This window comes from Octopus sinensis, linkage group LG9 (assembly GCF_006345805.1).
Source record: "Octopus sinensis linkage group LG9, ASM634580v1, whole genome shotgun sequence".
In the NCBI taxonomy this organism is placed as follows: domain Eukaryota; kingdom Metazoa; phylum Mollusca; class Cephalopoda; order Octopoda; family Octopodidae; genus Octopus; species Octopus sinensis.
The window spans coordinates 35,761,470-35,786,399 of NC_043005.1; the positions used below are offsets into that span (position 1 = coordinate 35,761,470).

General features: G+C 35.1%; 1 protein-coding gene across 5 annotated transcripts; it reads left to right on the top strand.

The window, feature by feature from the left end:
* Positions 1-24,300, top strand: LOC115215930. 5 transcript variants are annotated; one of them, XM_029785292.2, is made up of 3 exons: positions 1-404; positions 20,480-20,580; positions 23,167-24,300. In XM_029785292.2, exons 2-3 carry the CDS (start codon positions 20,505-20,507, stop codon positions 24,069-24,071), a joined length of 981 nt encoding a protein of 326 aa, XP_029641152.1. In that variant the 5' UTR covers positions 1-404; positions 20,480-20,504; the 3' UTR covers positions 24,072-24,300. The 5 variants fall into 5 exon arrangements, with proteins under 5 accessions (XP_029641152.1, XP_036361796.1, XP_036361798.1 ...); XM_036505903.1 differs by lacking the exon at positions 1-404 and adding an exon at positions 1,317-1,337; XM_036505905.1 differs by lacking the exon at positions 1-404 and adding an exon at positions 1,675-2,130.
* The last annotated feature ends 630 nt before the right edge of the window (positions 24,301-24,930 follow it).

Sequence of the window (24,930 nt, forward strand, 5' to 3'; positions counted from 1 at the left end):
ATCATCAATACCATCGCCATCACCATCACTACTGTTACCACCACCATTATCACCTGTACCACCGCTACCACCATCATCACTACGCTAGTCATTGCGAGCTCTACCTCAACTTGTTGCAAACAAACAAATCAACAAACAAGCAAATATCAAATCTTAAGTTGACCTACATTAGTCATGCAGACAAGCGCGGGGTGGGTGGAAGAAGTAATAATACAAAATAATATCCCGGGACAGAGAGAGACGGGAGGGGAACAGGTAGAATGACTTTAACTAAAGACTTGAGCTTTTCAGCGCCTATTGTTTAGGATGTGTAATAATAATACTAATAAACCTAGAAAGAAACACCTTTTCCCTCAAAGTGCAACACTGTGTAAAAAAACACCGCAGGTACTACACACCGCCAGGTAAGTTGATAATATTTTTCATTCACCTTTTCTCATATATATATATATATATATATATATATATATATATATGTATATATAAAGTGTGTATATATATATATATATATACACTTTATTTAAGAAGCTGACCCTCAAAGTCCTGTACCTCATGGAATATTTTCTTTCTTTTTTGTTTTTATACGATTCTGATTTTTTTTTTTTTTTTTTTCAAAAATATATTACAAATCTGGCCCTTTGTTCCATATCCTTTGCCTTTCCTGTGCGGATATTGGACTTCGAGGGACAGCTATTCCGAAATTCCGACCAAGTACGCTTTCCTGGTTTAGTTTCTTCATACCTTTCTGAAAAATAGATATTTTTTAATATAATTTTCTGCAAAAAAAAAAAATATATATATATATTTGTAGAAAGTTATGAGGAAACAAAGGCGGTTAGCACACTTCTGTATATATGGGTATATATATATATATATATATATATATATAATATATATATATATATATATATAGCTCACCCCACCTCATCAACCTATCTACACATATGTTTATACGTTAAAATAGTTTATTGTTATCGTCTTAAGCTAAAGACAAAATCTGATACAGCATAAAACAAACTCAAACTTTTCCGACTGCAATTTTCACTATATTGGGTAATTCAATGGTTTTCTTTCCTTCTTTCTTTCTCACATAGCGACAAGAACACAATATATATGCACACTCGCTCCTATGTGTGTGTGTGTGTATTTAAAGTTGGTGATGTTATTGTTAAAAATGTTTTATAGTCTCAGACGTATCACATTGTGTTTAAGTGTGCATATTTTTTGCATTTTTATGCACATATCGTGTGCTTCTTTTTAATGTTGGAAAGAAGAAAGGAATAGAAATAGCTGGAGAAACGCCACAAAAATAACTTATGTGTGTGTGTATATTACAGGTAAAATATTAAATCATGAACATTTAGTATGCGTGTGTGTGTGTGTGTCTGTGCAATTATCGTTGAACAACGTATTATGTATTTTATCATTCTGCTCTATTGTCGATGTTAGGTAAATCTTCGTAATTTGTATTTTCTCTCTTATTGCTATTGTTGTTTGATTATTAATATCCTCTGTTCCTGATTACATTGCTAATGCTCTTAAGGACCCCCTAGTAAACTACATCTTTAGCTTCGTACCTTAATAAAGCCACTTTTTATTTCTTTTATTTTCCCACAATATTGTAGCTAAGAGAACCTACATTGGCCTTGTTAAATTAGGAATAAATGATATACTACTGACAGATGCTTATGGGAGATCGGTAATGATATGTTGAGACATTCATGCCTTTTCATAAAGTATATTTATTCAGTAAATGCTATTTACATGTTCACGTTAAGAAACATAGGACAGTTCTATTCAATTCACTTCTCTACCGGGAGGACCGTGTAGCAAGTCTAAAAACAAGCATTAGAGCAAATGGCAGTGCCCCAGCATGACCACAGCCTCTAGCTGACACCGACTATAGAATTACAGAACTGAATACCATGTCATGGTTACCATTTGACATAACTTTACTCTTCTTAGATATTTGATACAGTTAAAAACTTTTGTTGACTTGACAAAATTGAATCCACTTTTTCGCAAGACGAAAATCAATCGACCACGCTACTGGCTGTTTAAATCTTTATCGATCTCAATAAGATGAAAGGGAAAGTCAATTTCGATAGCGTTTGACTAAAAAAATGTAAGGTACTAATTTCGATATGGTATTTTCAAATCTCTTTCATTTACGAAAAAAGGGATTGTACCAAGAATGGGAAGTATTTTTGCTAAGGGTTGTGGCCGGCACAAATGATAAACAATCACTTGAAAGGTGACAGGGTAGAATTTAAAATGCTAAAATGTATCTTCATTTAATTTCTGATTTAGTGATCTACTTAACTGTTGCAAATTTCTCGTCTGGAAAGACCGTTTCTGCAATTTTTCGAACTTTATACATAAAAGATGGCTGACAAAATGAGACAAACTTCTAAAATAGTGAAAGGTAAGCAAATAATAATCGGTACCAATCAACAATGCATTTGATTTAATGCATATATTACATGTGTGCGTGTGTGTATTATATATGTATGTTTGTATGTACAACTCGTGTATATGTGGTGCTACTTTGGTCTGTGATCTACTCAAAGGGTGATTAGTTTAGGTTACTGTTTAGATTTTCAATTTCTAAAAACCCATGAGATGTTCATGCATTTCTAGCAGATATTCACTCGGTTCACCTTTATATTTCATCTTTATTATCAAATTGTCATTCAAAATTTTTATAAACCCTTTTGCACATACTTAGCATTGTAAATGTATTTTTTCAAACTTCTTATTATTTAAAAAATAATGAAACCATGTTTCATTTATGTCTTAGTAAATGATAATAAGGAACCAAAAATAAACAATATAATGATTAAGATAAGTGCATAGGTAACACAAGTTTGGCAGCTGTGAATTTTGCAACATAAAGTAGCCAAAATTTTATCATTTTCCCCTTTTCTTCGAGCATCCTTCATTTCTCCACCACCACAATGGCATAGTGCAACATATTTTCTTCATCATCTAAAAGGCCATTTCTTCGTAAAAATGCAACTACCTTCGTCTCATTGCTAATCCCATTGTAAAAGTCTTTAACCAACATCTTAAGGGTTTTTAGAAATTGGAAAGTAAATTGAAAAGCAACCTAAAGTAATTGCACTTTGTTGTAGATCACATGCCAAAGTAGCAGTGTATATGTTTATATACGTGTGTGTGTATGTATATATACATATGTATATGTATTCATGAGTGAATGAAAATAGCTCAGTGGTAAGAGCATCAGGCTTACAATCGTGAGGCTGTGAGTTTGATTCCCAGACCGAGTTGTGTGTTGTGTTCTTGAGCAAGACACTTAATGTCATGCTGCTTCAGTTCACTCAGCCGTAGAAATGAGTTGCAATGTCACTGGTGCCAGTTCTATTGGCATTTGTCTTTCGCTTGGACAACATTGGTGGTGTGGTGAGGGGAGGCTGGAATGCATGGGTGACTGATGGTCTTTCACAAACAGTCTTATCTGGACATGTACCTCAGAGGGGAACTTTCTAGATCATTTGTGACTGAAGGGGGTCTTCTATCTATTTGTGTATGTATGTGTATATGTATTGTTTTGATGAACTCAGAACTATTAATAGGAATGCCTTGTAGTTGGGTTTGTCTAAATTAGGATTCCCTTAAAAGTTTGTAAATATTGGGAAAGCTCTTTGTAAAGGCATGAAAGCCTAAGTAAATTTTGGGGGCATGATGTCTTAGCCATTTGCAGTGTACAGTGGTGTGAAACAGGGAGACCTTGATGCACCTACTCTCTTTGCAATATATTTTGCTGCCATGCTTTCCAAGACAAAAATGAGATGTAAGATATTTTCACCATAGGAAGCGTCTTTAATTTAGCAGGGATGAAATTTATGGGCAATGCATCCATTTCTTTAATAAATGAATTATTATATTCTGATGACTGTGACCTTTTTAGTCATATGAAGCACGGATTGTAATCATTGATTTCTGCATTTAATGTGGCATGTAATATTTTTGGTTTGACTAGAAATTTAAAGAAAATGGTAGTTTCCCATCAATCTCCACCTAGTCAAGTTGTGTAGCAACCCAAAATATATGTGAAAGGTCATCTTAAAATTATTGAATCTTTCACATACCTCAGGAGTGCAGTAAATGAAGATGGAACATTTGATTCAGAAATTCCTCTAAAGATTCAAAAGACAGCAAAGTCTTTTGGTAGTTTAGAGTTTTGGGTTTGGCCACAAAAAAATAACAACGAAGCAAAAATCTCTGTTTATAAATACTTTGTTGTTATTCTTCCTACTGTACTCCTCTGAAATTTGAACGTGTTACAAGCATTGCTTCTGACTCCTGATATGATTCCACTAAAAATGTATATGCTGTATTCTGTAAATTAAATAGAATTCACTCACCTTTGACTCCGATGTACTAGCTGCATCCGGTATTTGTCCCATCCAGACGATAATTTTGGAAAATCAACTGCATTGGTCTAGACATATTGTCTGCATGGCTGACAAGCATACCCCTAAGCAATTATTGTATTTAGGAACTTGTTCAGGGAGAAAGGAAGCAAAGTGTATCAAAGAAAAGTTCCAATGATATATTGAAGAACTTGAAGATTGTAGGAATTGATCAAAAGAACCTGGAGAGTCTCACAGCAGATTCCTCTACATGGCATTCAAAAGTATGGGATGGTGTGGAAACCTTTGATCAACACAGGCTTATACAGGTAAATATTGATTTTAAATTTTGCCACAAGGCCAACAGTTTGGGGAGAGAGCGTAAGTTGATTACATTGACCCCCAGTGCTCAACCGGTAATTGTTTCATTGACCCCAAAAGGATGAAAGGCAAAGTCAAACTTGGTGGAATTTGAACTCAGAATTTAAAGACATGAAATACCACTAAGCATTTTGCCTGGCATCCTAACAATTTCTACCAGTTCATCACCTTAATACCAGTAAATATTGAGAGGAAAATAAAAAAGGGAATATGAATTTGTTGGAATTTTTTCTACTTGTAAGTTTTGTTGCAAAGACTGCCTGTCTGAGATGACTTTAAATGTCACATAAGAACTTTGTATAGATTATACAACATATCTATCAGTTAACACCAATGCCACAAATGCCACAAGATTTGCAAATCTTCTGGAGATATGAATAAGCATATCAGGATTCATCAAAATCAGACACCACATCCATTTCAATTTGCACAAAAACTAGGGTGCAATTTATGTGGACGTGTTCTTAAAAGTATGTTTAGTCTTAAAAAAAAACCCACTTAAGATCTCGTGCCAGAGCTGAATCTCATGTATACTGAGATGGTCAAGCTTTATATTGGGCCATCATATATGTATGTATATGTGTATCCATATGTGTATTTATGCATATGTATATATGTTTGTGTGTGTATATGTAATATCAATATTTATATATATATATCGCAATTTGACTTGTTTATATATATATATATATATATATATATTTGTGTGTGTGTGAGCAGATAAATATATATATATATATATATATGTGTGTGTGTGTGTGTGTATTTGTATATATGTGTATGTATATATATATATGTATATGGATGTATGTGTATATATGTACATGTATGTGCATATATGTATATATGTATATGAATGCATGTGTATATATGTATATGAATGTATGTGTATATATATGTATGTATATGAATGTATATATATATATATATATACACTACATATATATATATATATATATATATACACTACATATATATATATATATATATATACACTACATATATATATATATAATATATATATATATCTTATTATAAAAGGCAGATTTTATCTGCCTCCCTTTGGGAGTTATACAAATCTACAATATAGGATTTCTTCAATTACAATTTACCTTGCATTTTTGAGAGTACAATGCATTGCGTCATGCCAGGTCCAGTTTTTAAAATTTAAACTCCAGTTAAGCAAAATTTACAGAAAACTCACATTCTGGTGTGTGTGGTCAAATGCTTTTCTTAGTCTGGTTTACAGCACACGCAAACGCACACACACAGTGGCAACGAATAAAATGAAAGTAATTGACTTACTGTAGTGAGTGATTCTTTCACTCTGCCTCCCACTTCCTCTTTCCACACAGACACGCAAATATATAAATAAAATTGTAAGCTAACGTGCGTGTGTGTCAGTGGGTGTGTGTGGGTGTGCGCGTGTGTGTGTGTGTGTGTGAGGGTGCGTGTGTGTGCGTGTGCGTAAGTGTGTGACAGGAAAGTTTTTTTACGACGAATATAACACCTATATCCAAGTAGCAGAAAGATAAGACAGTAAGTTGTGATTTGAGGGAGATTTGGTTGCTATTTCTACCATGTCTAGCTGCCATGTAGGGGTCTCCCTCATAGGCTCATACATACATATATACATAGATAAGACAGTAAGGTGTGATTTGGGGGAAATTTGGCTGCTATTTCTACCAGGTCTAGCTGCCATGTAGGGGTCTCCCTCATAGGCTCATACATACATATATACATAGATAAGACAGTAAGGTGTGATTTGGGGGAAATTTGGCTGCTATTTCTACCAGGTCTAGCTGCCATGTAGGGGTCTCCCTCATAGGCTCATACATACATATATACATAGATAAGACAGTAAGGTGTGATTTGGGGGAAATTTGGCTGCTATTTCTACCAGGTCTAGCTACCATGTAGAGGTCCCCCTCATTGGCTCATATATATATACATACATAAGACAGTAAGGTGTGATTTGAGGGAGATTTGGCTGCTGTTTCTACCAGGTCTGTTAGGCCTTCTCATGTAAACTCAAGCTTTCTCATGCCTTCAACATATGACCAAAGCAGAGAATGTATTCTTTTATTCTTCTGCTTTTTCCAGCCATTGGTCTGTGGCATGCTGGGGCAATGCCTTGAAGAATTGTAGTTTAATGAATCAACTCCAGTTTTATTTTTGTAAGCATTGTACTTATTCTATCTGTTTCCTTTGTCAAACCACTAGGTGACAGGGATGTAAACAAACCAACATTCGTTGTCAAGCAGTGGTGGAGGACAATCACAAGCACAGACACGCACACACACACACATACATGCATACACATATACACACATACATACATACATATATATATATGTGTGTATATATATATTGCAGCGTGGAAGGTGTTTGTAAGCCATTTAAGAAACACACAAAAACCGTTACATTCACTTCAACATTTAAATTTAATTTGCCAAAATATTTTCGTCGCTTTCAGACCGCGACCTGTTCACTGACAAAAATATCGTGCTAACAGGTTGCGGTCTCAAAGCGACGAAAATATTTTCACAAATTAAATTTAAATGTTGAAGTGAATCTAACGGTTTTTGTGTGTTTCTTAAATGGCTTATAAACACCTTCAACGCTGCAACTGTTTTCGTTCCAGCACACGATCTCAGCTCAAGTCACTTGCTATGCAAGTACATCTCTGTAACTATATATATATTTATATATATATATATATATGTATATTGGTAAAAACAGTAAGATAACAAAAGAAGAAAGAGACCTCAATATTATGTAAATAGAGGAAATCTTTATATATAAAAGTGAGGTTGTGTGTCTGTCTCCTACGATTTAGATTCCTAACTACTCCCACATTTTGTGGTGCAGTTTAACCAAAACCGGGTATCTTATAGTCGTGATTCATATCCAGACCGTCTGGGTATTAGCGCGCGTCTACGATGAGTCTACGATTAAAAAAAAATTTACCATCAATTTTTCCCATTTTTAATCCATTTTTGACATATATAAGGGAAGTAACTCTCTAAAATTTATTATTAAATCTCAGAACGTAAAAAGCTACAGTAACACCCCTCCCCCTTTGTGGTTAGCCATATTGAGATGGCTATTATACTTTACATCTCTAAAAATGCTTATATAATTATTTCCCTTACAAACCCGAGCAACGCCGGGTGATACTGCTAGTATATATATATATATATATACACTACACTCATGAAGTGGTTGGCATTAGGAAGGGCATCAAGCTGTAGAAACACTGCCAGATCAGACTGGAGCCTGGTGCAGCATCCTGGCTTCCCAGACCCTGTTCGAACCGTCCAACCCGTGCTAGCAGGGAAAACGGACGTTAAATGATGATGATATGTATATGTATGTGTATATATGTATATGTATGTGTATACATATATATATATGTATGTATATAGAAGTGTGTATGTATATAAATATATATGTATATGTATGTATATATATATGTATGTATCTGCGTATGTATATGTATATGTTTGTATCTGTATATGTATGTATATATATATTTATGCATATGTATATATGCATATATATACTTATGTATGTACATATGTATATATATGTATGTACATACGTACATATGTATGTATATATGTATGTTCATACATATATATATATAAAAACGGCAAAATATCTGTGTGTGTGTCCTTTATACAAATCCACAATTTTTCAGTTAGAGGGCTTGCGCTTTCTATGGTCATTCAAATCCATCCAAGGGTGGTCGTGCACATCTTTACATTTCCCCAGTCACCCCGCAAAGCCATTAAAAAATCAATAGAAGTGACTTTTTTGTGAATTTTCTATCCAAAACCCAATTAAAATGCCCGAAACTTGATACAGCAATTGAATGCCAGCTAGCTGTATGTGATTGATCGGAGATTTGGCCAGTACTCGCGTGTATGTGCGCACGCACGTAGCTGTATATGCATGTACTAGCACTATGACCCTGCAACACCGGGTCACAATGCTAGTATATATATATATAATATATATATATATATATATTTATGCATATGTATATATGCATATATATACTTATGTATGTACATATGTATATATATGTATGTACATACGTACATATGTATGTATATATGTATGTTCATACATATATATATATAAAAACGGCAAAATATCTATGTGTGTGTGTCCTTTATACAAATCCACAATTTTTCAGTTAGAGGGCTTGCGCTTTCTATGGTCATTCAAATCCATCCAAGGGTGGTCGTGCACATCTTTACATTTCCCCAGTCACCCCGCAAAGCCATTAAAAAATCAATAGAAGTGACTTTTTTGTGAATTTTCTATCCAAAACCCAATTAAAATGCCCGAAACTTGATACAGCAATTGAATGCCAGCTAGCTGTATGTGATTGATCGGAGATTTGGCCAGTACTCGCGTGTATGTGCGCACGCACGTAGCTGTATATGCATGTACTAGCACTATGACCCTGCAACACCGGGTCACAATGCTAGTATATATATATATATATATATATATATATATAATTTATGTGAAATAGAAAGATGAATAATCTTGTAGTAGATTAATCAAAAGTTTAACCGATACCTAGAATGAAATAAAACGATTTCTGTTCAATCTGCGTTCAGCTCCATTTCTTCAATTCACCTATATATATATATATATATACAAGATAAGAAAATGGAGAAATACATCTAAATCAAATATCAATTATCAGATAATACTCAATCACATACTTTATTAAACCACCACATAAGAGACTGTAGGGTTAATATATGTATATATGTGTTTGTATATCTGTATATATATATATGTGTGTGTGTGTATATATATATATGCATGTGTGTGTGTATATATATATGCATGTGTGTGTGTACACCTGTATATATATATATATATGTATGTGTGTATATATATGTATATGTGCGTGCGCATTTGCACACAGTCTGTATGACTCAGCGCATTTTTGTGTTTTGCAAAGACGCACTATCATGTGTTTTGGCTTTCAAACGTGCAAGCTTTTTTGATTTGAGAAATGCAGGGAATAATTAACGAGTTAGGATCTCCATAGCTACATTCCTCAATGGTTCTGAATCCAATGCAGTCGTTCTCCTTTGAAACAAACCTGCCATGCACATCTCTACGGCCAATTTCCTCTACAGCCATGTCATTTAGAACCCCTAGGATGGGTTAGTTATAGATAGGAATTAAAGGCTCCTGAGCCCCCTTCAGTAAGGTTAGTCTAGGTTTTAGTTGAAGGCTTAGTTGTGTTCCGAACCTAACCTCTTCCGTTACAGTTGATCAGGAGCCCGATTAACCTTGTGGTGAAAAGGCATACCTATTATTTATACCTTAGTTAACCTTGATGTCTTATGTGCTTCTATGCGTCATGAACTTATAACTATTGACCTCACTGTGTTACTTGCTTTAATGTGTCACACTCATAAAATCACTTTGAATGTTTATTTTTTGTGCTCTAATTGCTCTACCTTTTTGCCAGAATCAGCACTTTTCTTCCCACCATTGCTATTCACTCATAGGACGAGGGGGTTAGGTGAGGTGGGGGTTGGTGTCAAAAGGGCTGGCATGCGCAACTTGATCACCTCTGCCAGTCAAACTCCCAACCCATGTGTTCCCGTTATGACACTGATTGCACAGAACTCAACAAACGAGATTTATGTGTATTTTCAAAATCATGCTATTTTAATACTATAATAATGAAATAATTGTATACAGTGTTCAGGTGCACCACAACTTGTCAAAAGTGCATATAAAGCATATGCAGTAATGTACAAATGTCTGGCAGCCAAATTCGAGTTTTTCACTTTCTTCTGCCTCCTTTTTTGTCTGACTAATGGCATGTGCAGAGTCCCGCAAATTTTCCATGATTATGCCATTCCAGGTGTGAAAACTGAAGTCCAATGAATATTAATTACTCTCATAAAAAGCTCCAACTAGCTCATAAACAACAAAACTGGCCCAGGCTGAAATGTGATAAGAAACTTAGCTCTTGATTTAGTGAGAAATTTTTACTGTGACCCGGCAACGAACAACAAGCACTAGCACTAGACCCGGCAATGCTGGGTCATAGTGCTAGATTAAACTAATTAAATACTATTTTACAGAATAATAGAATTAAAATTTCTTTGATTAAAACCCTTTCTAACATGGAAGTATCCAAAGAGCATTTAAGGCGCATAATGCTTTATGAGTACAAAAAGTGAAGTACTGTACAGTGGGTCTGAACTCATGACCATATGGTTGAGAAGCAAACTTCTTAACCTCATAGCTATGCCCCTGTCTATGTATATTCAAAAATGTTTCCTAAACTAAATAAAATATGAAAGTGTATTAAGTATAGGGTTGATATTGATTGACTCAAATAAAGTGTCGAGCTGGTAGAGTCATTAGTATGCTGGGTAGAATCATTAGCAATATTGCATCTGTCTTTATGTTCTGAGTTCAAATTCTGCCAGGGTGGACTTTGCCTTTCATCCTTTCGGGGTTGATAAAATATGTACCTGTTGAACACTAAAGTCAATTTAATTAACTCATCCCCTCCCTCAAATCTGCTGGCTTTGTTCCAAAATTTGAAATTAATATTGATAGTGCCACTACAGTGGTAAGTAATTATTGTCTAAAGTTCCAGTTCTCATTCCTAAGGTATATGGTGTAGTGGTTAAGAGCGCAGGCTACTGACCCCAAGATTCCGAGTTCGATTCCAGGCAGTGACCTGAATAATAATAATAATAATATTAATAATAATATCGAAAAATTCCTTAGGAACGAGAACCCTGGTTCAAAATTTCCCCCAAGACACCTGATGAAGGCTGGAGGGTATATCAGCCGAAACGTATTGTTAACAACAAACAAGATGGGGACAAATATCCGCCAAATGTAAATAATGTACGTAGAATTAAGCTTATTAAATTGAAAATCAATGGGAACTTCTGGAATGTAATTTATGTTTCATGTTAACTCATATGTCAATAATGGTTGTGAATTACCTTGCAGTATTTATTTGAATATTTTTAAACTCTCTCTCTCTCTCTCCCCTCTACCTCATTCTCTTTCTTTCTCACCTGTCTACTGTGTCTTTTTTACTATTCTACTGCTCTTCGTCCATATCATAATAGGTCATACCCATCCCTTACCCAGTCTTTACAATTTTCTCCTACACTTCTCCACCTTCTTCATTACATCCACTCATAATATTCACTTTCTCACCCATTCCCCCATCTCTCACTCTCCCTTACTTCTTGCAACCTCGCCTACCTTGCTCTCAATTCCCCTACCACAGATCTCACATTACCTCCGTTTTATCTTTTCCCTACCCTAATCACCCCCTCCCCCCGCCACATTCTCTTCTCCAATGCATGTAGTCATATGTCATCTCTATGGCAAAAACTTATTCTGCCCCTTTTTCTCATACTTTTGCTCCTCATTGCCTAGCATAAAGTTGCTCCTCATTGCCTAGCATAAAGTTGCTCCTCATAGAGTAGGGAGTATTACAATCTGCATGGCAACCTCACCAGTGCTGCTGCTAGGAAAAAAAGCACCCAGTACATGCTATAAAGTGGTTGGTGTTAGGAAGGGCACCCACCTGTAGAAACCATGCCAAAGTAGATAGTGAAGCTTGATACGTCCTCTGACTTAGATCCTATTTCTTTACTACCCACAAGGGGCTAAACACAGAGAGGACAAACAAGGACAGACAAACGGATTAAGTCGATTACATCGACTCCAGTGCGTAACTGGTACTTAATTTATCGACCCCGAAAGGATGAAAGGCAAAGTTGACCTCGGCGGAATTTGAACTCAGAATGTGACGGCAGCCGAAATACTGCTAAGCATTCCGGCTGGCGTGCTAACGATTCTGCCAGCTCGCCGCCCTCCTCTGGCTTAGATCCTATCAAAGCAACCAACCCATGCCAGTATGGAAGGTGGATATTAAATAACGATGGTAAAGTACATAAATGGTGTACTTTGTTTCTGATTACCAAAATCACGAGAATGTCAAACTAAATGGCTGTAGTATTTTTTTAGTTGTTGCCTTTTATGTCCTGAGTTCAAATCCTACTGAGATCAATGCTACTTTTTATCCTTGCATGATCAATGAAATAAAGTAGCAATCAAGTACTGGATCGATTTAATAGCCTTATGAAGCATCCTAGATGTGAAAATAGTCATAATAGAAGTTGGGGTTAATCAATATTGCAATAATGATTGACATAATGCTTTGCCTGTGAGTGTTTAATTAATAATTCAGTGATATTATATTGTGATGTGGAAAAATAGTGTTCGTTTGCTTCTATATAATATGGTATACATGTAGAATAGCGTCTATGAAAGACAAAGCCTTTTGCACAACTAGAAGACTCTGAGTAAACTTAAAATGGCATAGTACTTCTATAAACATTATACGGTATATTGAGTAAAATGAAATATTGATTCATCTTCTGCCTCTCTCTGTCTCTCTGCCCCCCATCCTACCATTTACTTCACAGAAGAACAATTTTGGTTATTTTAGGATTTGCAAAATACATTATATTCATTTTTCTTTCCTTCTGGCTGTGTCAGAAATTTTCATTGCACTTTTGTGGCTTGGCCTTTCTCTGTGTCTTCCTTAAATGCCACTCTGTCAATTATGATGACAATGGTTCCAATTGATCTGATCAATAGAACAGCCTGTTTGTGAGATTAATGTGCAAGTGGCTGAGCACTCTTCAGACATGCATACCCTTAACAATAGTTCTATGGGAGAATCAGCATGACACAGAATGAAATACAGGTACTACCCATTTATGTCAGATGAAAGAACTGGATCAGCATGAAATAAAATGTCTTGCTCAATAACACAATGCTTCACCAGCAATTGATCTCAAAATCTTACAATCGTTAGTTGAATACCCTAACCACTAAGCCATGCACCATCTCTCCTTTACCTATATGCACACTAATGGAAATCATTATCATCATTGTTTAATGTCTTCCATCCATGCTGGCATTTGACAGGAGCTGACCAGGTGGAAGACTACCCTGGGCTACTGTGTCTGTTTTGGCATATCCTTCCTAACCAATCACCTCACAGAGTGGATTGAGTGATTTTTACGTGGCACCAGCAGAGGCAAGTTAGTTTTGGCATGGTTTTTTACAACTGATGCTCTTCCAAATGCCAACCACTTCACAGTGTGGACTGGATGCTTTTTACATGGCACCAGCACTGGCAGGGTCACCAAGTAATTTGCAAGACAAGGAATTGTGAAAGGTGAGGGGGCATTGGTGGAAGTGATCTTGTGTCAGATGATGAAATGTTAGGTGTAACAGAGAGAGAGAGGCAGAAACAGGTGTCTTGCTATAGAGGAAATACCTGGCCAGAGAGAAAGAGAAAATTATTTGGTTGAGGAAAATGTTTGTGCACCATGTTAAGCATTATTTTAACACAGCATTTTTTAAAAATAATGCCATGTTAAAATAATGCTTAACTTGGTGCACTAACTTTTTCCTCACCCTAATATTATATTTACTTATTTGCTAAATATGTTTCCAGTTCTGATTCGAGTGCAAAACCAATGTTTCCAACAGCTGAATGATTCTCTGAGGTTTTTCTTCAATCTGAATTCTAAACACACTCCTTGTATAGTGTGATTAGTTTTGTTTGTAACCTTAAGTCTGCTAAAGGTATATCATCATCACCATCACTGTTTAACATTCACTTTTCCATACTTGCTTAGGTGAGATGGAATTTGCTGAGTAGATTTTCTACCTCACACACACTATAGTGTGTGTGAGGTTGGATGGTTTGACATGGAGCTGTCCAGGCTCCAGCTGTCTGTTGTATGGTTTCTATGGCTAGTTGCCCTTCTTAATGCCAACCACTTAACAAAGTTTTGCTGGGTGCTTTTTTACCTATCACCAGCACGAGTGCGTTAATACGGTACCAGCACAGGTGCTTTTTATGTGGTTCTAGCACCTGAAAGGACAAGCCTATATGTGTGGAAGGCAGTGATTTTACTTAGCTTGACACATTCTGTCAAGTATAGCAAATCACCATATTTCCCGGCCCCTTGTCATTCCCTCAGTGAGGTCCAGCATCTGAAGATCCTTTCTCACCTCTTTGTCTCATGTCTTCCTGGGTCTACCCGCTCCACAATCATAGCTCAGCACTACTTTATGCATCAATATTCTGTCTCTCTTTCTCTCTCTCTCACATACACACATGCACATTTATGCTCATCTTTCGATTTTGATGCTTGTACCGGTGGCACGTAAAAAGCACCAACTGATCGTGGCCACTGCCAGCCTCCCCTGGCTCCTGTGCCGGTGGTATGTTAAAAGCACCCACTACACACATGGAGTGGTGTGCATTAGGAAGGGCATCCAGCTGTAGAAACACTGCCAAATCAGACTGGAGCCTGGTGCAGCCACCTGGCTTCCCAGACCCGGTCGAACTGTCCAACCCATGCTAGCACGGAAAACGGATGCTAAACGATGATGATGAATACGACAAAATAAATGAAACAAGCTGCACTGATTGAAATTGACATGTAAACAAATTGTTAATTTACCAAAAGTTATCACAGTTGATAATAAAGACACTAATTGTAAAATGCAGTTGGGTTATTATTTGTAATGTTTTGTGATTTAAAAAAAAAAATTATTAAATCGGATATTTTCAATGACAGAAGATAGGAAGACATGAAAAACACAAACCCTTTTAGTTACACCCATTCTCATCCCTTATAGATATACACATCAGCTGTACACATTCCACATTGGTACACATGCAGCTAGGCACACAGCACATAAGTGCACACACACACACAACTATATACATATCACATAGAGGCATACATAGTTATACAAGCTCCACATAGGTACATGCACACATACACACAGCTTATACAGTTCAGATAAGTATAGACACATACAGACACACACGCATTGATATACCACCCAGGTACAAACGCAAACCTGCTTATACACATAGGTACTCACATGCACACAGCTTTACATATATCACATGAATATGTTCACGCACACACCACTTAGTTACACATAAACACGCAAGGACAATTCCTTTTTATTTTCAGTCAATACAGTATAGTTTGTTTCTTTCACAAGTGTATTTTGAGATATTTGCCTGTTATTTCTAGCATCTCCAGCGACCACATAGAGGACACCCTTGTTAATATACAATCCACAGTGAATAGCGATGATTTAATTAATTATTAATTAGTGTAAGAGTGTGACAAGATTTTATGATAAATTAGAACCAGTTACAAATGCATAATTTATTTAGACAATAAAAGTAATTTCTGAAAGTGCTATTATTTCATCACCTGTGTAGGTCTGTAATACACAAACACATGTTTTATGTACCTGGAGATGAACCACTTGACTATAGTTTTGGTGTATTACACACCTGCACAGGTATGTAACTATACTGAACCACCTCCAGGTATATACTGAGAGTATGACACACCTATATAGGTGTGTAAAAATACTAAAATTGTAATCAGTAATGTTTACTTCAGGTATATACTAGGTGTGTTGGTGTATTACATACCTTTACATTGACATAGTATTACACATGGTGTATTATAGTTTGGCCTTTTGGTATAATTTTGTATTGTCATAGGTCTTGATTTTGTTTTTATATGTTTATTATAATTTATAAGGATTATATTATTAAATGATGTTTAATGTAAATTTGAAGATGTTCAGTATATTTATTTATACAAGGGATGAAAGTGTAGCCAAATGTCTACTAAGTATGTACTAAGTATTACACACCTAGTACATAGACAAGATGCACTTAGTTACAGTTTCTGTGTATGACACACCTATGGAGGTGTGTAATACCTGTTATAGCCACACTTGATTATAGTTTAGTAAAGATATATGTATGTATAAATATTCACACATATTATCTTTTATCTTTTGTGTCTTACTTGTTTCAGTCATTAGACTGCAGCCATTCCAGGGCACCACCTCGAAGGGTTTTAGTTGAACAAATCGACCCCAGGACTTATTTTTTAAAATCTGATACTTATTCTTTCATTTTCTTGATGCCAAACCACTGTTATGAGGATGTAAACACACCAACACTGGTTGTCAAGCAGTGATGGGAGACAAACACAGGCACAATGAGACATACACTCACACATGACAGGCTTCTTTCAGTTTCCATCTACAAAATCCACTCAAGGCTTTGGTCAGCCTGAGGCTATAGTAGAAGGCACTTTCCAAAGGTGCCACACAGTAGGACTGAACCTGGAACCATGTGGTTGGGAGGCAAGTTTCTTACCACACAGGCATGCTTGTACAGACTTGTTAAATAAGCTTAGAGCTACAAGAATTGGTGTAGAGAGGCAATATAGGTGTTCCAGTAGAAAAGAACCAGAAATTACCTAGTGCACAAGAAAACAGTAATTTTTTTTAATGTGTATATTTTAAGGTTTATAGATTACGAATCTGCAAAATGAATGAATTAACATCCTACATCCTTCTTAGTTCTGGAAGTGACTGAGCCTTGTTTACTTCTTATTAAGACTTTATGTTTTTAATTGAATGAAGAAATTTTTTGAAAGTGATTTGTGGTCCCTCAAATTTTGGTATCTCAGAAGATCACCTATGTTGTTTAGTGTGCAATACCATCCTTGAATTAATGACTTGTAGAGGCACCGTATTTTGGTATGCAACCATAATATATTACAAATTATATTACATCCTCTATAAGTCAATACTGTTTTTTACTGTGCTAATGCTATTAAACATTGTAACAAATCAATGCTGGCTATAATTTCTATAGAAAATCTTTAGAGATAACCTTAACCCTAAATTATTTATGGTTAGGTAGACTGGGCCAATAACATTCTCAAAGATGCAAAATGTGGACTTCATTTGGAACACTGGTTTCTTATTTACTAAACATCATTGAAGATGCTGCTCTGATTGTGAAACCCAAGTTTGTTTGGTAATTCATTGTGACATATTGGCCACATCACCACTAATTTCACCGATAATTTATTTAACAGGACATTTCTAAAAATATCTTGGTTTCCATAAAGAATGCAGTTGTAGTAAAAAGCGTTTTAGCAAAGTATTATTGAATGAAAATAAACTAGAGTTAGTTTGCAAGAAAGTTCTTTTGGTGGTAATTTGCGAGTAAAGCAAACTTAATTTGAAAGGATTAATTTCATTGGTTGAAAAATATACTCGTTTTTGGCTGAAAATTATTCCAAAAGATTGTTTCTGGACGCTTCTAGAAATTTCCAATCAAGGTTTTAAAAACTACAGTTTTTCCATGTTTTTTAGTGATATTTACGCTGTCACTCACAACCTCTCCTGTCGCATAGTGTTAAAATGTCTCTGACACTAATGTAATCAACACGGCATTATTCTCTTTTATGACTTTAAATCATTTATCTAAACTTTTTTCCTTAGAATACTTTGATGAACTAGTTAAGGAATTTTATTCTTGTCATCTCTTCATGACAAGTCATCTTTACATTATTTACATTATCTTTAGGAAAAAAACTTGAAAATGTTTTTCATTACATTTCCTTGGCTTAATCTTTAAGAGTGAACATTGGGAGATTGCTCTTGATATATATTTTGCAATTGTAATTATTTATCTCTATAAAATAAAAAGAAGTATTAATCAAAATAATGCGACTCTGATCTTTTTCTTTCGGTAATGCTTGTTCTATTAACTACTTCAATTTGCAAGAGAAAGCCATAAAAGAAAAAGATTTATACATCACATACAACATGTCTATACAACATATTCAATTTGTTTTCAATTAAAACCTTGTGGAGCTGTTTTACCAAGACCTATTATTATCTGCTTAAATTAACTGATCTTCATAGTTGAACTGTTGACCCCTAGATAACTAGAACAGTGGAACTGACAACCAGAACTCATCTATCCAGTTCAGTTAAGCAGTCAAAAATTAATTAGTCCACCAAAAACCACAATTTCTTCAGATGTCAATGTTTTAAGCATTGTAGATTATGATTCTGCAAAAAAAAAAAAATCCTTTTGTATAATTCTTCAGTTTTGACTTTGAGAAACTTTTTTCAAATTTACCTCTTTTGAAGTGAATGAAGCATTTGAAGTGAATGGTTCTTCAAAAATATTCAGAACATAAATCCTGAAAAGTTTTTGAAAGAAGATTTTGAAACTGAAAAATTACAGAAAATGTAATTCACTGCATTATATCAATAAGAAACACACACACTGGTTGTATTTCACTTCCTTTATTATTATTATATTTGTCAACTAGTTAACTATTAAGAGTAGTTAGAATGTCACTGGAAGAATCACAAGATGGATCCTCCAAACCAAGCCAACCATCAGGAGACCTAGAGGTAGACAACAGAGAGAGAGAGGATTGGATAATATCCGTTGTCTCAGTTGCTCATGCTTGAGAGTCCAATCAGAAAGTTTAATGACTTTTGCTTCTAATAGGACCCTATGGAGGAGGTGCCTGAAGACTCTCTTCCTATGACCCTCCCAGGAATATTGAGCAGGGAAGACTGATGGATAGATAGTTAACCAATTAACTAATCAATTATTTGATTGCTTGACTGAAAAATTAATCAAGCAATTGATTAGTTAAGTGATTAAATGATTAACTAGTTGACTAATAATAATAAAATGATATAAAACTAATGAATATGTTTATTATTGGCATTTTGACCCTACCAAGATACAACACAGTGTTTCAACTCACAATTTCACATGAAATATCTTGCAAATTAATACAAAACAGTTTCCTTCATTTGCATTTTATATTCTCCAGAGGAAGGTATGAATGTCACTAGTGGTTTAAATGCACTATTCTCCAATATCCAAGTGGCTAAGAAGTGTCATCAGAAGGGCACCCAGGGCTCATGACTTGGATGTGATCTGGCCCCTCTTAGAGTATAAGAAGTCAAAGGCTTAACCCTTTTGTTACTGTATTTATTTTGAGATGCTCTGTGTTTCTTTCAATTAATTTTAAATATAACAAAGAATTTAGTAAAATAACTTAGTTATCATTCAGCTAGTGTTAGGAACATAAATTGCGACTAAGGTTTGCTGGGAAATTTTAATTCAAAACTTATGAAAACAAGACATTTGTACTCAGAGCCAGAGCTGGCTTCAGCCGGGTTGGTAATGAAAGGGTTAAACACTTTCCTGTGTGGGGTTTCTTCTCTGAAAACCTTCTGCTGTTCAGCTCGCTTGGGAGTTTCTTACTACTAGTCTTATTTTGTCTCCCTTGTAAATCTTTCCATCTAAGGGGTCAGTAATTGTTTCTAACAGAGATACAATACCACAAATTTGTGAAGGTGGGATAGAAGTTGATGAAATCAACCCAGTATATGACTGGTTCTTTACTTTTGTCAATCCTGAAGAATAAAGCAGACCAAGATTTGAACTCAGAACGTTAAAGGGCAAACCAAATGCCACAAGATATTTTGTCCAACACTCTAATGGTTCTGCCAGTTCACCTCTTTGTATCTAAGAAGTCACTAATGATTGAAGAATGTATGAAACCCCAAAATATGTCTCCAAGAATTCTTGGAAAATATGGGGAAAAGTTTGTTTTTAATTTTTCTGCTATTTTAAATAAGTAAAAGAGAAAAAAAAAATTGCAAAACAAAACCTTCGGTTATTTTTTCTTAATTCTTTATTATTTTTTTCTTTTTTTTTTCTTTTGTAGATGTTGAAGAAACCACAGAAAGAAAATGAATATTTATTTTGACAGACTTGTTCTGTGTCTTGTAATGTGTCTCTTCGATTTTCAGCCAAGGGTGTTTGCAGGTAGCTATTCTTTTTATTATTTTTGCAGTTTGTGTACAGTGATTATGCTGGAGCATCACTCTAAAGGAATTTGAGAATGGTACTCCACTACCCAAAGAATCGTTTCTGCAGTAACAATCAGATGAACCACAACTGACTTACCTCAGTTATATTAAATAATTGATCTACCTGTTGACTTTCACATAACCTGCTAGAAATAGCAGTCAAACATTCTCCAGATATCATTGTGTCATATAATTAATAAATAATATATTGAAGAGCAGGACCCTCATATACAAGCAGGAAGGATGGCCATAGTTCTATTAAGTCATAGTCAGCCTGGAGCTAAGCAACAACAGCCACTTAGAAGATATAATGTGCTGAATAAAACTATAGTTTGTATACATTTGCATTGAGACTATAAGTTGCTATATATAAATATATATATAGTGCAGGTGGCACGTAAAAAGCACCCACTACACTCACGGAGTGGTTGGCATTAGGAAGGGCATCCAGCCGTAGAAACACTGCCAGATCTGACTGGGCTTGATGAAGCCTTCCGGCTTCACAGACCCCAGTTGAACCGTCCAACCCATGCTAGCATGGAAAACGGACGCTAAATGATGATGATGATGATGATGATAAATATATATATATATATATATATATATATATATAATAATAAATATTAGGGAATAAATCCAAATTTACAGGGAAAAAATCAGATTTAGGATTAAATCCAATTTTATAGTAAAATATTATAAAATATTATTAGAGACAAAACCACTATTTTGCAAAACAAACAAGGAAAGACTTAATCAATACATAAAATTTTAATAAATAGTCAAAAAAACCGCCACTACAATTGTTTCTTGTCTTGATCGACAATCTTCAGGTGGACTTCCAATAAGTCAGTTTCAAATTATGAAACTGACTTATTGGAAGTCCACCTGAAGATTGTCGATCAAGACAAGAAACAATTGTAGTGGCGGTTTTTTTGACTATTTATTAAAATTTTATGTATTGATTAAGTCTTTCCTTGTTTGTTTTGCAAAATAGTGGTTTTGTCTCTAATAATATTTTATATATATATATATATATATATACACACACATACATACATATAGGGTCATCCCATAAATAATGCGTTCTTTTTTCAATTGCATAAACTAAAAGTTGGAGGGGGACAGGATAAACTACCTGCATCAATTTGCTATAAAAGCAGGTAGTAATTTTACCTTGTTTTTATTCTTAGTGCAAATTTTGAAGAGTGCAGTTTGATTTTACCAGTTATTTTTTCGAAAATATAATGGAAATGACAAAGGAGCATATTTGGCATATTTTGCTTTATGAGTTCAATAAAGGCAACAACACAATGTAAAGTGCAAGGAATATTAATGAAGTATATATATATATGTAACCTCTTAATGTGGAGAAGTAACTATATCTGTTGAGTTTTTAACTTGCTATATATCTGTGTTGAATGTATAGCTTAACATATATGCATCTGTATTAAAACTATAGCTTGCTTTATATCTGTATTGAATGTACAGCTTGAAATATATACATCTGTCTTGAAACTGTAGCTTGCTATATATCTGCATTGATTGTATAATATGCTATATATATGCACATCTGTAGTAAAACTATAGTTTGTCATATATCTGTATTAAATGTGTAGCTTGAAATATATATACATCTGTATTAAAAGTATAGTTTGCTACATATCTGGATTGAAAGCATGTATATGCATCTGTACTGAAAATTTGCTTGCTACACATGTAAACTGAAATTGTACTATATAGATTTGTGTACCATATAGATTTTTAATTGAAGTTTTTATGTCAACATTCTCGGCAGCTTTGACCTAAAAGAAAATCCTAACAACATTATCATCATCATCATCACCATCGTTTAACGTCTGCTTTCCATGCTTGTATGGGTTGGACGATTTGACTGAGGTCTGGCGAACCAGATGGCTGCACCAGGCTCCAATCTGATCTGGCAGAGTTTCTACAGCTGTATGCCCTTCTTAATGCCAACCACTCCGAGAGTGTAGTGGGTGCTTTTACATGCCACCAGCATGAGGGCCATTCAGGCTGTACTGGGAATGGCCATGCTCAAATGGTGTTTTTTACGTGCCACCTGCACAGGAGCCAGTCCAGTGGCACTGGCAATGACCTTGCTCACATTGTTTTTTGTTTTATGTTGATTCAATTATAAATGTTGTCAGTAGTTTGTATTAGAAAATATATAACTTAACCATATTTCCATCCATCCCTTTTCTCTACTCACTTTTTCTGAGAGGGTTGTTGGGATATTAGAGTAAGGCACCTCCTCCATAGGGAGTGTGACCAATTGAGACTGTGGATATTATCCAGCCATCTCAGTTTTTGTATACCCCTAGGTCTCCTGTCGGTTGGCTGAAATTGAAGAATCCGTCTTGTGATTCTTTCATGTACAATTCTAATCATATGTCCCTAGTACTGGAACTGTAACCTCTTAATGTGGAGAAGTAGTCATATTTAACTATTGAAATATTTAACTATAGATATCCTTCTTATTGAACAGATGTTTGTTTTCAAAAACTTTTGTTTCTCTCTTCAGAAAATTTAACGTTTTATGAAACTGCCCTTACTGATGACCCTTGTGAAAATTTCCATTGTGAAAACAGAGGTCAATGTCAGACGGTTTTGTCGGAAGTGAATGACCAAATCATCAAACATGCAGAATGCATCTGCCATGACCGTTGGATTGGCCCACACTGCGAGTCCCTGTTAGTTCTAACTCCCAGAAGAATCACCGAATACAGCGTTGAGCTTCGGATAACATTACAGAACTCTAACCTATCGGAATGGCAATATGATCCATACTTGAAATATACATTGCAATATTGGACCAATGAAAGCGACACATCATGTTATAAGATTCCTGGAATCACGAACCTCACTTATGAAATCTCAGATCTTATATCTGGTGTCTATTATAATTTCTGTGCTCGGACTAATATCGTGGATCAGTGTTTGACAGAAACTGTGGATCCCAATTCTTTAACTTCCAATTGCATTGGTATTGTTACGGATATGGCAAATGGCCATAAACAAGATGAAGTTGAAACCGGTCCTCCTGTTCTTCCAATAGTTATTTGCACTATTTTAGTTGCACTCTGCATCATAGCTGTTTTGGTCGTTTTCAAATGTAATGGCAACTTACCAAGCTATCGATGTTCTAGAATAAAATGCTGTAAGAAATGGTCACGTCAATCGGCTTATGATCTTTTTGTCCTCCCAGACAACACGTGTACAGCTGTCAGTAACCAAACTCCACTCATTGTGAACCAAGGACAGCACCAAACTCAATCTTTGGCTATATTAATGGACTCTTCCAATTCCACCCAACCAGCAACCCATTCCTCTTTTCCTTTACCACCTGACTTTGATATCACCGAACGAAACTTAGAGAAAACAGAATCACTGATTCCACAACAAAATGAACCTCATTCTTCAGAATAAGATGAAAAAAAACTCATTTCATAATTTTCAAAAGAATCATTTATTTCATCATTTCATGACATTGGCTCCATCTTAACTTATTTATTAAAGGTTTTTATTTATTTTTAAAATTTTGTTTTCATGTCCCCACCACCACCACTACCACCACCACCACTAATACATATAATCATTCACACATCCAAACTCCTTACGACTATTCAGTGTATATATTCAATGCAAAAAAGAAAAACCATTATAGGTTTACAGTTGGTTAATATTGATAATCTTTACACACACACACATGTATGTATAAAAGTGGTGCGCTAACAGAATCATTAGCATTCCAGACAAAAATGCCATTTTGTCTGTCTTTATGTTCTGAGTTTAAATTCCACAAGGGTTCATTTACCTTTCATGCTTTCAGGATCAATGTAATCAACTTACTCCTTTGAAATTGCTGGCCTTGTGTCAAAATTTGAAATACACACACACACACATCATGAAAGAAGACAATATAAGAAGGATGAGTTTTAGCAAATGCATTAGCTTCATGCTTAAAAAGAAATTAAAGAATCTGGACGTTTTGGATGCTAGTCATTCACCGGGAGAAATATACAAAAAAAGAAAGAGTACTCAAATACCAGGTGTAGAGTAATATGTTTTATTTAAAAGCAGCAAAAATTCAACAAAACATGTTACTCGGAGTTTCACGTTCCTGTTCGTTGGACAGTTTTTTATATATATATAATTACAGGTATGGCTGTGTGGTTAATAATTTTTCTTCACAATTGCATAGCATTGGATTAAGTCTCACTGCGTACCACTTCGGGCAAGTGTCTTCTACCGAAGCTCCAAGGTCAACAAATGTCTTATGAGTCTG